Source organism: Carassius carassius, chromosome 35 (assembly GCF_963082965.1).
Source record: "Carassius carassius chromosome 35, fCarCar2.1, whole genome shotgun sequence".
NCBI lineage: Eukaryota > Metazoa > Chordata > Actinopteri > Cypriniformes > Cyprinidae > Carassius > Carassius carassius.
In genome coordinates, this window is record NC_081789.1 from 11,887,913 (window position 1) to 11,902,943 (window position 15,031).

Genomic DNA, 15,031 nt, shown 5'->3' on the forward strand with positions numbered 1-15,031 from the left:
CAATTTCTCATACTGTGTACATTTTAACACTTCGGAGACTAAATTCACTTGTCTTGTAGCATTCTGAAATCATTTATTCCAGTGTTTTATTTCTCATGTCTTTAGACAAAATTATATAAAATTTAATTATCAGTCATTTATTGGTTATCGGCTACTTCATGACAATAATTATTAGCTTATTTGTATTGGTCATAACTGTAATTTCCAAGCATCCCTTTAAAAAAAAAAAACAAGCAAACACACACGGAGGATTAACTCAAGTGCACTGAGTTTGGGATACATTATAGTACACTAATATTACATGTATTATTTACTGAAAAAATAGCACTATTAGGTAAACGGACACATTGAGTGTGATGATGCAATTGACAGGTGACATTCATGAGATAAAGATATAATGGGATAAATATAAAAGCATTGTCGTTGTCTTCCATTGGCAGGGAAATCCTAATGTGTTTCTATAAGATATAAACTGATCCAGTGTTTATAACTAGCACTTATAATTAGGTTAATTTAAAGCCCCATAAATCTGTACGACATGTCAAAGTACATAGCTTCTTATTTTAAACCTCCCATGTGAACAAAGACTTTAAAAGAAGCAAAAATCTTAATGAAACGGAAAGGTGTTCTTTCACCAAAAGCTCAATAAAAGCTAGCTTTGGATTCCCAGCAGCAGAGAAGTTCGTTCAGAACTGCTTTTATATAAAAATAAAAATATACAAACATTGGGATGGATCAATGTAGCTGAGAACTCCAGAGGGGGAGAAACCAAGGTGAAGACAAAAAGTAGAGAAAAGGGAGGAAAGAAGAAAACAGAATTAAAGCAGGGGGCAGAGGAAAGGGCATTTATGTTATTAAAAGAGTGATAGAAACTCACAGAACCCATCTGTGAGAAAGGACGGATAAAAAAGGCAAAGGAAAGGCTTGAAAAAAGAAGGACAGGGTGTTGATTTTGCGTGATCTGAACATTAACACACAAACGGCCACATCTGTTGAAGAAGCCTTTCCTCTCTCTCATCCTCAGGCAATGTCAACTCGATTACCGCAGGGTTGAAAGAGACAAAGATCCATCCACATGACTCCTCATCCTTTTAGGCCCATCTGCAAAGCCAGGATCTGAGGCCAACCCTGCCTGGAGAAAATCAAACCCTTTTAGAGCGAAGACAGAAAAAATGCCAGGGTCGCCATGCTTTTCACTGATGCAGAGCTCTTCCTAAATTACCTTAAGCATATTTGTGGCAAATAGGATTCCGCCTCCTGACCTCCAACATTGTTTGTCTTGGGCAAAAAGGTCTCTCCTTATTTCGCCATTTTTTTGCAAGGTGTCTCTCTCAGTGCATCCCATTCTCTTTTTCTATACGTGTTCTGTACGGCGATTTAACAAGCACTCTCTGACTTTTTGTGAATAAGGATATTAACAGCTATTTGCTCACAAGCAGGGCAAGAAAATGAGGGACATATTTTTCATTATGTTCAACTTGCCAGAGTAAAATCGTTCACGCTGTAAAAGTCTTTGTACTTGAAAGTAAAAGCTTATTCGTCTTGTAATCTCGATTGTATAGTCTGCATTCTCTTGTTTGCCTTTCTCTCTAGTGCAAAAGTCACAGCTTGTGGACTAGCAAAGCAGAAGCAACTACTGTATAGTAAAAATGAAAGAATTTGTTCATCTTGTTTGATTTTCTAAAATAAAAATGTTGTCAAAATATTCTACTTCTCATTACAGTCTGAATCTATTTTTCCCACATTTGTCCTCTTAAAAATGCGTAATTTTGCTCGCAACTTCAAAATGTCTCCGTCCCCATGCTTAGGTCAGTGCAAATATTAGATTTCCATGTTTGTCGTTTCTTGCACATGCAAACGTGTCATTTCTGTCAGTGTTTATAACGTGTGTAGAAATGCAAGTGGGGGTTTAGAGGAGCCTGTGGGGTGACAGCAAGAGCTCTGTGGATGGTTTTAGCAACATGCCAGATGCCCACATGTCACGGCCAGCACATCGCCCACTGACCCTAAGGCCATTCAGCCACACTTGTGTGTCCATACCTCCCTCTAACGCAGTCGTCTCTCACTGCACACACATTGATGAACAAATACGACAGACTAAAATAATCTGCCTTCTACAGTATGTATGTGTACACTACCTTAAAAGTTATGTAAAAAAAAATATGTGACAGATTTACAATAAAGACATGAGCAAAATATATCTATTTCAAAGAAATTTGTTGTTTTGGACTTTTAATTCAGCAAAGAATCCTGAAAAGCATCCATCAATTATTCCACAAAAATATTAAGCAGAATTGTTTTAAACATCGATAATAAGAAGAAATGCTTCTTTTAAAAACCAAATCAGCATGTTATGATTTCTGAAAGCTGATGGCTACTGAAAATTGAGTTTTGCCATCACAGGAATAAATTACTTTAAAAAAAAAAAGTCAAAATAGTTTTAAACTGTAATAATATTTCACAATTTTACAGTTTTCAAAAACTATAATAATCCCAAACTTTCAAACCGTTGTCTACCACTGAAGATGAAATCATTAATTCACCTAAAAATGGGTAATTTAAATGTCATTGCAAAGGTTGAATTTTTTTTTTTTATGAAGAACATTTGCAAAAATGTACCACTGACTTTCATTGTATGGGCAACAAACACTGGCATTTATCAAAATATCTTCTTTTGTCTTCTACGGACAAAAGAAATTATGACATGAGGGTGAGCAAATAACAATGAAATTTTCATTTTTTGGTTGAACCATCACTATACACTAGTCACTATACCTTGAAAACCTTGCTCACGATTTACTGAAAAAAAAACAGCACAAACACCTTTCTAAACATCACCTTTTGTGTCCTACAGAAGAAAGTACAGTATGTCGAAAGACATGAAAGTGAGTAATTTTTCTTTCTGCTTGAACTAATCCTGTAAAATACACAAGAGAAGGAGGCAGTGTATGGAACATCTAAATAAATGTTCATGTTCGATAAGATTATGAAAAAAAAAAAAACTATATTGTAAACCTCAATTCCCTTTTACAGTCTCACACTTCTTCCCCTCGCGTTTATTTTGGAGTCTCTCATCTCGTTCCTCATATCTTCCAAAGCAGTCATCTCATTCTCTCCCAGGTCACTCGGCAGCATCAATAGACATCATCATAAACACAAGCAATCGGAGCGCGAGCGTGGCGAATCTCTCCAACTCCCCCATACACAAGGTCATCCTCCAACCTGTCTTCGCACAAAATGAAGGTTGAGGGGAAAGTCTGGAGCTTTGAAGCTCTAGAACTCCATTCCGTTAGAAGAGCAACACCCTGAGCTTTAAATATAACAGGAAGGATGTCTTAAAAAAAAAAATCACATTATAAGATCTGTGGATTGCCGGACACAAACACTCGCATTCCTCTACCCCCTCATATACACACACAGTCTCTCCTGGTTCTCATCTCCTCAATCTTTGGTTTCAAAGGGATGGTATAAGGTAGAAGGACAGGGGGTTATGCATTAGTACTGGTCAGTGCTCAAAGAGACTCCATCATAAATAATAAAGGGTCTGTGAAGGACATCCAGACTCTAGTTACTGGCTACGCACTGCGCCTCGCATCGCACCAGACAAACACAAGATTGTCATTTTTCATCCAGCGATGACCACCCTCTCTTCCCGTATGATTAGTTGACGGCTTCAATTATCCCACGCGATGGAAGCAACATGCAGAGTGACATGGAGAATTTGTTTGGCGAATGTTTGTGAGTGAACATTCATCCATTTCTCAGTGGAGAACAGGTCTTGTTCCACTGTTTGTAAACACTGCATTCTTTTTACATTCAGAATAATAAAGGAAATGGTATTTCCTATGAATATTTTTTTTCCTGATTGTTTTTTTCTTCTTCTTTTATTTAGAGACGATGTACTTAATTAATAAAAAACTATTTTAATTATATTCCCTTTCAAATAAATGCTGTTATTTTGAACAAATATTTCATCAAAGAATCCAAAATAAAAAAAAAACTATTCTACCTGTTTAAAAAAAATTATAAAAAGAAGAAAATCTGTAATTTTGGCAGCTGTGGTTATCAGAATAATTTCATTAAAAATATATAAAAAATACACAGAAAAATCTAAATTTTGAATAACGTAGCTTTACCGCAAGCTGAAATAAATAATTCTATATACATTAATTAAACAGCAGATAAAACCGAAATGTACCTGATAACAAAAGAAGAAACTTGATTATCAGTTTAGAGCTTTTGAACATAAATTATACACTGATTTCCTTTTTTTTTTTTTTTGCTTCAAAAAACTGCAATTAGCAGCATTTTTTCATACAATTACATAAAATGTCTGGTTATGCAAAGTGGTCAGTTTTTCCCTGTATATAGTACGTGAACTTGCTGTTAACCTATTTTTCCCTGTAGCATTTTTACAATATTTTACTGTACATTCTTTTTTATTTACCACAAAAATATTAAGCAGCACAACTGTTTTCAACACTGATAATAATAACAAATTATTCTTCAGCATGAGATCAGCAATTTCTGAAAGATCATGGGACACTGAAGAATTGAGTAATGGCTGCTGAAAACTCTTCTTTAACTTTGCAGAAGTAAATGTGAATTTTTTTATGCATTTGTAAACAGATACAGTATTTTTTTTTAAACATATGCAGCCTTGGTGTGCGTAAGTTACTTTTTCCCAAAACATTTAAAATCTTACAGACACCAAACTGAACACGGTAGTGTACAAGGTGGTATTAATAAGGTTCGATACTGGTTTTGGTACCAGTGTATATACATGTATACTTGTGGAACAACCCAAAATATCTTCAATAACAGCCTTCTGTCCTATTGTGCAGGAAACGCCTTCCTCCATCCATTACAAACTTGAGATGGAAGTGCCAATTAATTTCCCCTGTCCTCGCTGACCCTACCAGCAGAATGTTTCTAAAACAAAAGCGGACCCCAGACCACTCCCGCCCAACCCCTGCCCCCACCTCAATGCTTGAATAGCATCTTATCTGTAGCCGCTGGCAGTACAGACGCATTAGCCGGTGGATTACACATGCTTGGTAGGCATGCATTAGGGAGATGGGGGCAGATCCCAGCTCAAAGCAGCCAACTAAAGGCCTGAGCCTGCCCTATAATGAGATCTAACTCCTGGGGAGAGGCACTCGGGGCTAGTGCGCTCTATTTAAAGAGGGCCAGCCTTATTTAAAAGACTGTGCCTGTGTCACTTTATTACTTAACCTGAGTGAGGCACATCAAGGCCCTTTTGCATTAGCAACAAACCCCCTCCTCCCAATTTTCAGCTAAACTGATTACACAAACATAAAGTGTGTGTGTGTGTGTGTGTGTTTTTTTATTTTTTTTATTTGGGGGGCCTTAGAGGGAGCAAAAGAAGCTAATGTCTATGTGCGTGTGCATATAAGTGCATAAACAAAGCTGAAAAAGGACCAGAACAAGCAATTAATGTGTTTTGCTTGTGGCTAGCCATTTAAACACTATGGTTCTTCAGGAGAGCTGCTTTATAGCTGAATCAAATTTGTTTCATAATTGATGAATTTTGAAACTTTTACACTGTTATTGAACTGAATCAACGCTGAACTGACTTGAGCTGAATAATGAGCTGAATTCTGCAGAGCTGCTTACAGCTGAATTAAACTCATTTCATAATTGAATAGCTTTACACAGTTATCATACTAAACTGACTTAACACTGAACTAATTACAGTAGGTTTTGCATCATATTTGAAGTTTGCATCTTAGATTTTCCTGATTGTTGAAATTGAGCCTCATATATCAACTGAAAGCTGAATAAATAAGCTTTCTATTGATGTATGGTTTGTTAGGATCGGACAATATTTGGCCAAAATACAACTCATTGAAAATCTGGAATCTGAGGGTGCAAAAAAAATCTAAATATTGAGAAAATCACCTTTAAAGTTGCCCAAATAAAGTTCTTAGCAATGCGTATTACTTATTAAAAAAAAAAAAAAAAAAAAAAAATATATATATATATATATATATATATATATATATATATATATATATATATACGTTTTAATATATTTACAGCAGTAAATTTACAAAACATCTTCATGGAACATAATCTTTACTTAATGTCATGATGATTTTTGGCATAAATATAAAAATCAATAATTTTGACCCATACAACGTATTTTTGGCTGTTGCAACAAATATACCCCAGCGACTTAAGATTTTGCGGTTTTGTGGTTCAGGGTCACAAATCTGTTTTGTATAAAGCTCAATAGAAATAAAGAAGACATAACCTTAAATCAGGCTAATTTATGGCACAGGGTTGACTTGTAGATGCTCCGCATTACTTTGAATGACAATTGGTGTCAAAACACATCTTCTCAGCTCAAAATACAATTTCCAGACTCAAACAGTTGCGTGTTCCACTTGAACGGTACGTTCTCCTCTTAAAGAACAGTGCATTGAGTCATAAACCTTCTCCCTCTTCTCTTGTCTACAACAGATACATTTTCCTCTCAAACTCCCCCTCAATTACACAAATCAATACACATTTCTTTTATCTTTTCGGGCCTTTTTTTTTTCTTCCCGCTCTCTCAGCTGAAGGTGACCCCTGGGCTGGATCGTGTCCTCCATTTCGGTGGAATCGGTATAAGTGCTGGTCATTTGGCGTGGACGTTAAGTGTATGAAATGAGTGGCCCTGTCTCTCTCTGGTCCTCTCCTCCTGACAGGCTGATGATAGAAGCGTTACATCCTGGGCCCGAATAAAATGCAAACTGACAAGAGATGAGGCTTTGGTGGCTGAATATAATGCCGGATTGTGCCTCCGAGTGCCTTATTATCTTGTCTTGGGATGCTGGAGAGGAGGCGGGTCTCTTAGAAAAGAGTAGACAGACACTGTACACACACACACAAGCCATCTCCTATTTTGCGAGTAAGAGCGAAAAAACAGGAGTTTGGCCTCCTAACCACTGCTTTTGCAGCTAATGTACCTGACAATAAATAGGAACGGGGTTGGTGGGGATGTTTACGTGTGATACCTGGAGTGGAATCTGGAGAAATTAGCTTTTTAAAAAGGTGGGGGAGGTCGAACAACACTGGGAGATGAAAGTGAGAGGAGAAAGATGCTATTCTGAAGTCGGCTGCCTTAAATTTAGTCATACTCTTGTTCCGAAAGACACAAAAAAGGTTTAAAGCTTACACTATAAATACGCGGTTGAGAACATGTCAGCCTCTTTTATCATAAAAACCATCCAAGCAGGCCTGATGAATCAGTCAAGGATTTTTAAGTGCTTTTTGAATAAAGGCAGCTGGGTCTTAAACATTTTCTAACCATTTAATACAAATTTTACTTTTTTATACATTGTTGGAGTGAGTAGACAATGTTTCAAGGTAAAAAAGAAAAGAAAAGAAAAGATATTTAGATTCTAAAACACTTTATAAGTATAAAACAAAGCATATTTTCGAGGGAATTCATTAGTCCACCACATTACAAAAAAAAACAAATGAAATCATCTATATATTTCACTTTCTCCATTGTCCTTGGAACAAACTCTCATCATGCTTTCTTTGGGAGCTTCGACAAAGAGTTAACATCTATCCCTAAAGATTGACAAAACCCACAGAATGTTCCATCCACGTCACACAAAGCGAGGCCCATCATATTCTCCATCTCTCTCTGCGGCCCTTCATACTCCTGCAGAATCCCCCCACCCCCCTTCAACTTTTGAAAGCAAATGTCAAGGCCGTTACACGTATGCGTTTGTGCGGAAATTAGACTGCACATTTGTCCATACATGCACAAGTGTATGGTGTGGCCTTTTATGCTGAATTTTCCATTGAAAAACATTTAGGCGACGTTCTTGTTATCATCACCTACACTCAATCGGTGTTGAAAATCAACCTCACTGTAAAAAATCCAACTCACTAAAAGTTAGACTTAACGATTATATTTTAGTTAACTGGACAATTAAATGCAAAAATGTGAGCATAACTAGTGAAAAGACGTTGGTTCGACAATCGTTGGACCAACCTTGAATTGATTGTAAATTCAATTTGTAAATTCAAGTTAACAAGCATACAAGTTGGGTTGGAGGTTGGAGCATGCGCACTGTAAAGACCATGAAATTGGCGCATGTGCAATGAAGCGCGCCAACACCGAACAGAAAAATGAGCCTCACCCTAACTGTGGTGGATACAGTGAATAGGCTAAAGCACCAAAAAGTCAGCGTACTCCTTTAACTTGCACTTATATTGCTTGTTTTGTTACATGTTTTGTGTTAACAATTTAAAATGTTAAACATAGAACATTTAAAGTATTTAGGACTGGCTGAATGAGATAGCACTTTGATTGATTTTTTTTCTGCCTACTCATTTATTTACTTTTTTTAAGAATGAGTATGGCTAAAGTTACCAATGTGTTGCTGCTGGTTTGAAATAAAACCTGGACCAAAATATCAAGCATGTAGTAGTTTTTTTTTACCTTGTGATGCTGTTTAAAAACACATTTTTAGTCAATTTATTTATTAAGTTTTAATTGACTTTATTAAGTCAATTAAAAATACATTAAAAGTTGAAATTACATAACAAAAGTTTTTTTTTTAACTATAAAAACTCAATCAGTTGAACAAAAGATTTTAAGTTGGGAGACATGTGACCTTACTCAGTGAATTGAGTTAAGTGAACTAATTAGTTTAAAAGTTGAGTAAACTCAAAAAAGCTGTGCAGCAAATTACCTTGTAATTTTAAATTAAGTCAACTTTTCTTTTTTTACAGTGTAGGAAAGAAAAGAAGTCTTTTTAATTTCCTCATCCTCTTGGTCAGAACTTTTCAAACAGGAGATGCAAAAGCTCACTCAATGCCGCTTATCAATTTGTCGAGCATTGAGTCGCTAGACATATGTATTGCATTTCTGTGGCCTTTAAACGTTCAGAACCTCCTTTGAGGGCAGCAGAAGATAATTTAATCAAACAATGTCTAGCCGTAGAAAAGAAATCACTTCAGTATAAATCCTCTCACGCAGGTGATGGGAAAAATATGTTCAATATGAAGTTTTAAATTCAGATTATAAGCATTTAGAATAAAGACGCAAATAATATAAATCCACCAAGTTTAAACTAAATGATCCAAGTAAATGCATCAAGTTTAGTGCATTTTTAACTTATCAGATTAATTCTATTTAACTGTTCTATTTTTAAACTGTTTTAATTGTTTCAAATGTGTTTCTTTGGTTTCATAATATACTGTATATTAAAATAATGGCAGATGATGTCAAAAACAGAGTTGCATATTTCACAAATAATTGATTCTAATAAGTGATTCTTTTAATGTATTTATGGTCTTTTCTTTCCCTATGAGAGATACGCCATTTATATAACATTATGGCAATATTTAACAAAGAACATTTAAGACATCAAAAAATTTGTTTAAATAAATTGTTAATAAAAACACAAATTATCATAACCTGCACTTCGTTTTCCTATTATTTCACATCTTATTTTCCCTGTTATTTCACATCTTTCCATCTCAATTTTTTTTCTGTAACCAAAGTGCAGTGACCTTTCAGGCATTTCTCTGATAGGTAAAAGTGCCCAAGGACAGATTCAGCCGTGTCCATTTGCCCCGAGCAGCCCCTTGGCACTGCCCACGGCTCATACCTGGTGCATCTCTCATAGGGCAAGAAAAGAACAGGGATGCTCCATTAGGAGGCCTTAAAAAGAAAGGCCAATCTTTTTTTAATAATGTTAAACCTAGTCTGACCACATGATAAAAAAAAGAGAAATGTATTGATTCAACAACAACAACAAAAAAAGGTCTGAAAAAGAATGTGCCTACATCAAAACTGTGTGTGTGTGTGTGTGCATATGTGTTTGTGAAAGCGTGCAAAAAAGTGAGATTTTACAATTAGAATAGATTGACAGATAGACAAAGAGCTGTAAAGCTGAGCGTAAAGAGAAAAAGCAACAAGCAAACAAAAGCAGGTTTGATGCTTATTAAAGAAAATTGTAACACTGGCATTATGAAACAGTAACTGGGCTTTTCTTGCCTTGGGATATTCTAAAAAATTCATCAGACTGACAGCGGGAACCACAAGACTGATCAGGGCCTGACAGAGAGGTTCGGACGGGGATCAGACACAAACGCCCCCCTTGCCACCACCCAAACCTCAACTCCCAAAATCAAATCAGCAAAAAGGCCCGCCGTGGTGACACACCATCACCGTGGTGACAGCTTACACTGTGCCCGCCCGCAGTCCCGCTCCCAAATCCATTCTCTCCAAAAATTCAGTCTACCGCGTTCTAAACTACGCGCCCCTCGCATACACACACATACACTCTTGTTATGTGCGTTTGCTGCACATAAGGGGGTAGCTGATGTTTGATGTATAATTCATCTCAAAACACCAAGCAATACTCTTTATTCTGTTCTTTTAATGTCTAATGTAACATAGCTTCAGTGATAGCTCACACCGGACTGTAATGAGGAACGAGTACCTGAGTCAGTTCATCAAATGCAAGGTTATTATAGAACGAAGAAACGATGTAAATTCAGCAATAATGCTTCATAATTCATCATTGTGACCTCGGAAAACATGAATCATTTAAACCTGTTAAGTCTTTTTGAAACAAATAATGTAGCGAAAACGAAAATTAGACACTTCTGTATTAACATGCTAAGAGAGATTATTCTAAATATGAGATATGAGATATTCTAAAATGTGGTGAATAAAAAAGCATGCATATTTCACACATTTATTGTTTGGATTTTATTGTAGATATAAAAAGTCCTTTGACAGCATTAAATGTTTATTATGATCAGGTAAGTGGCAGGGGAACAGAATCTATTATCATTAATGTAATGCTGTTAGTTGTAGAATAGAAAGCAATAGAAAAGCTCCCTACGAGCATCAGTCAGTCTAACTATGAACACAGACAAGAGGGAGATGCAGTCACAGCTACTGAATATCAAACTTGAAGCACAGAATCCAGCCTGACTTTGCACCGTATCAACTGAATTAACAAGCTTTAGAAATATTTATGAGATAAACTGCTGGTAATTACAAGAATTAATGCAAATAACAGCAGACACGTTCGAGGTTGAGTGCAAACACTTCTAAAGCATTTAAGTGTTCTGAGGAGGTAACTTTATTAGGCTGCATTTTCAATAAAGAGGTTATTCTTCACTCCTTTTTATGTTTGTGCTCTTTTAAATTTATTTGAAATATTGTACTGCATCTCTGAGAGCATGTTGACTGTAATTTTCTAATAAAAAGCATATTACAAATTTATCAGTGTTGTGTGCATGTTCGCACTTGTGCTTCTTTTTTCTGTAATAAAAGTTAATTCTTAAATAAGAATAAATTGTTCCAAATTCAGTATTATTCACATAGAATGAAATATATAAGCACAACAGCAAATATTATTTTATTTTTATTTTTTACATTTTTTAAGGTAGAAGATTATAAAGCAGAAAAGAACATGCAAGAAAAACACAAAGCTATAAAACTTTCTATGTGCTGTGTGGTACTATAGAACATAAATCACAGGTGATAAATACATGTAAATGTGATGTTTGGAATCTATAAACTCCGAGAATATTGCAGGTTGATTCTGAAACATGGCTTATGTGTGTTTGACTTCTATTCAAATTTAAAAATGAAATTCTGTCTGAACGAAGCCAGCGGCAAAGTTACACAAGTCTTAAAGTATATCATTAATGCTGCAAATTTGACAACAACAGCAAACAGTCCTTCAATGCATACCAAGTCTAAATGGTTTGAAACTTGTCTTTTCATACACTACCTTATATCACTGCTGAGCAGTTAAAGATTTCTAGGCTTTTCTTCCATGTTAAACAAGGTCAGAGCGATCATTCTGGCGGCAAGGAACATCAAATTTTAACATAACACAGAAGAACACACTATTTTAGGATGTTAATTAATTCCAACATTTCAAGATTTTTAAATACATTTCGTGTCAGTGCTCATCAAATATGCCAAAATTCGATTAAGTATGCTCTGTACTCACAAAGATAAAGCATAATTAAAGAGCCTGTTTAATGATCAAAGGAATTTTTAAATGTTTTTAAATTAAACTTCATCAAGCATTCTGGAATATTAACAATATAAAACTTGAAATCTCAGATAGTGCTACACTGAAAAAGAACTTTTCATAATTATAATAATTAACATTAATATAAAATTCTCTCTCTCTCTCTCTGTCTATATTTATATCAGTATATATACAGTATACACACACACACACACACACACACATATACATAATATAACTTTTAAAAAGTGCTGTTATTTTAGAAAGTAAAAAATAATTTTAAGAAATTAGAATAATAAATAAAGATAAAATTTGAATAATTATATTGACTGTTGTTTTATTATTATTGCAGAAACATCAAGTGTCTTTTAAAGAGATTCAGGGTGTATGCTGCTCCTCATCAAGAATATAGAATTCAGTCTGCTTAGATCTGAACTCCTCATGAGGCCGTGGAGCCACAACAATCACATTTCTGTCCCTCAGGCCTCTTCACTTTCTCTCATTTTATCTTCAGCCTAAGCCGAGGAGATCTCAAATGTGAAGAAATGTCACCCTGTATGACAGATGAGTGTGTGTGCGAGTGTGTGTGTGCGTGTACATTATATGTCTCCTGTTGCCTATTTGCCCCAGATTCTGTCACATTTTTCTGCTTTATGAACACCAACAAAAAAACTGGTCCCCATATATCGCATGGCTGCACCCCACCAAGCATCACAGGAAAAGGACACTTCCACCACAAGATTTCCACAGTAGAAATTTGATAGATTAGCAGCAAAAATGCATTTTAAAATAAACAGGGTAAACTTAGAGAAGAACTTTTACAGTCTATAAAAAGCCAGCTTAACTTTTACGAATAAACTGGAATATATTGCATTCACAAAGACATCATTTGAGGTCTCTCAGCATTTAAAACTAGTAAGAGAAACACATATTAAACACCAGATCCACCTACAACTAAACCACAACTTTTATCTTCTCTGCTCCAGCACTTTCTACCACAGCATCTCGCAAACACAAACAAATAAACACACTCTCTCTGGTGTTAAGTTTCCCTGCGCATGACCCCAGGAGTCACGCACAGTAACAAGGAGGATGAAGGCTGGACTTACCATACATCTTCTCCGAGTCTGTGTCAGCTGACAGCAGCAAGGGCTCCTCGTTGAGCTCGCTGTCCGGGCTGGCCGCTTTGTCGTCATCCCGCAGCTCGCAGGCGTCCATATCGGCACGCAGAGGGAGCAGCGGTTTGCTCAGCTGCCCTGTGATCATCGGATCCTGGAGGCGAGTGGAGGAAGGACCAGGTCGGGAGGACAATGAGAGGGGGGGTAAGGCAAAAGAAGTGATGTTAGCTTTGGTGTGCACTGGTTCACTCTCAGTGGGTCTCAAGTACACACATGCCCGCTCATTTCCCCGCTTTCTCTCTCTCTCTCTCTCTCTTTGCTTTCTGAAACTCACCACCTCTTCTAACACTCTCTATGGTAGGGCTTGCACACTCTCTCTCTCTCTCTCTCTCTCTCTTTTCTGATGATTTTTGCTGCTGGTTGTAGTGCTGAAGAGCTCTTGTGGATGGCAGAAATTTAAAAAGATTTTTGTTAAAAATGCTCCACTTGTCAAATGACTCATTTTCATGAGTATCACCAAGAGCCATCAGCAGTAAAATAGAACACTTAAATTACATATAGACGTGTCACATTTGTCAAGTCAAAAATAGTTTTGTTTTAATTTGAAAAAAGCTTTTTGCAATTAACAGTAAGAATGCAAATGAGTATTAAAATGTTGTTTTTTCAACCTTGGTTGTCAAGATGATATATACATGTATGAATACTTTAAATTAAACAGTCCTAAAACTGCTCTTTGGGTCATCACATCTAATTGGATAAGAACATTCAGCGTGAGTATTGAGAGAGTATGTAAATTAAAGTTGAATGAAGTGGGCCATTACATTCTCAATGAAGTGCTAATATATATACTCTAGAATTAATGCTTTAAATTAAATGACAAGAGACAGAATCAGCAGCATGATTACAATTAGCACGATTGTTTTATTTTAAAGTATTCATTTTAGAGTTCTACTGAAGAATTATTATCCACTTTCTATATGATATAAATACAATAAAGTTAACTAAATAATTAGTAAACAAATAAAGAAAATAGCTCAACAAATAAATAAGAACAAATAGAGTTTTTTTAAGAAAAAAAGAAAAAGTTATATAACAAGAAACTTACCAGAAGGGTGCTTCCAGATTAAAGAGAAAAATATCTGAATTTTTATGCTCCAAAAATCTAACTTTGCTCAAATCCACGCGCAGTTAGAGCATGCCAGAGAGTTATGTGAGATCAGTCAGTGCATGCTTGTCACAAAGCCCAAAAACCAGTGTGGATAGCGCAGATACATCAAGTGAGCACTGCTGGTGTGAGCCTGGGATTGCCTCTGGAGACTTGCTCAAGATGTCACCTCCACTCACTCTCTCTCTCTCTCTCTCTCTCTCACTCTCTCTCTCTCTCTCTCTCTCTCGTGCACTTCAGAAGTACCTCCCTCACTCTCTCTCGTGCACTTCAGAAGTACCTCCCCCACCCCTTCTGATGGTGAGACACACAAAACAAATGTGTAGACACAGGGAGGGCAAAAAAGCTGCTTTTCTCTTTTTATGCTCCCTTATTTATAGAGTTGTTTCTGCCCAAATGAGCCTGAGATGGGGGCCCCGACTCTCTTCATCCTCGGGGTGGTCGATGAACAGCAGCCCGTGGGGCCTCTGTTAATGTGCTTATCAGATGGAGTGCATGAGAGTTTGATATGACACATGATAATCTATGAAAATGTTAATCAATAGGAAGATTTTTAGCTGTCATTCGCGGCGCGGCTCGCTTGGTCAATACTCTATACTTTGCAACAATGTCTCTTGTCATCGCTTCACTGGAGTTGTTCTCAATGCACTTATGCACAAGCGCATCACTGATGCGCCCCTCTATTTCGGAACAGTGCTGAACGAGGGAGCTTCTAA

The 15,031-nt window shown here is 36.4% G+C and overlaps 1 protein-coding gene across 3 annotated transcripts in view; it reads right to left on the bottom strand.

Annotated features, from left to right (window-relative positions):
* The window catches only part of pou6f2 (POU class 6 homeobox 2), a 101,378-nt gene extending 86,906 nt beyond the window's left edge, over positions 1-14,472 (bottom strand). For 2 of the 3 annotated variants that reach the window (XM_059524417.1, XM_059524415.1), the window contains exons 1-2: positions 14,256-14,472; positions 13,142-13,304 (exon numbers count right to left, since the gene is read on the bottom strand). In XM_059524417.1, the coding sequence (XP_059380400.1) occupies positions 13,142-13,298 (157 nt within the window). In that variant the 5' untranslated portion in view covers positions 13,299-13,304; positions 14,256-14,472. Of the gene's footprint in view, positions 1-13,141; positions 13,435-14,255 lie in introns of those variants that run through there. The other variant, XM_059524416.1, reaches the window with a different exon arrangement.
* Positions 14,473-15,031: the final 559 nt, after the last annotated feature.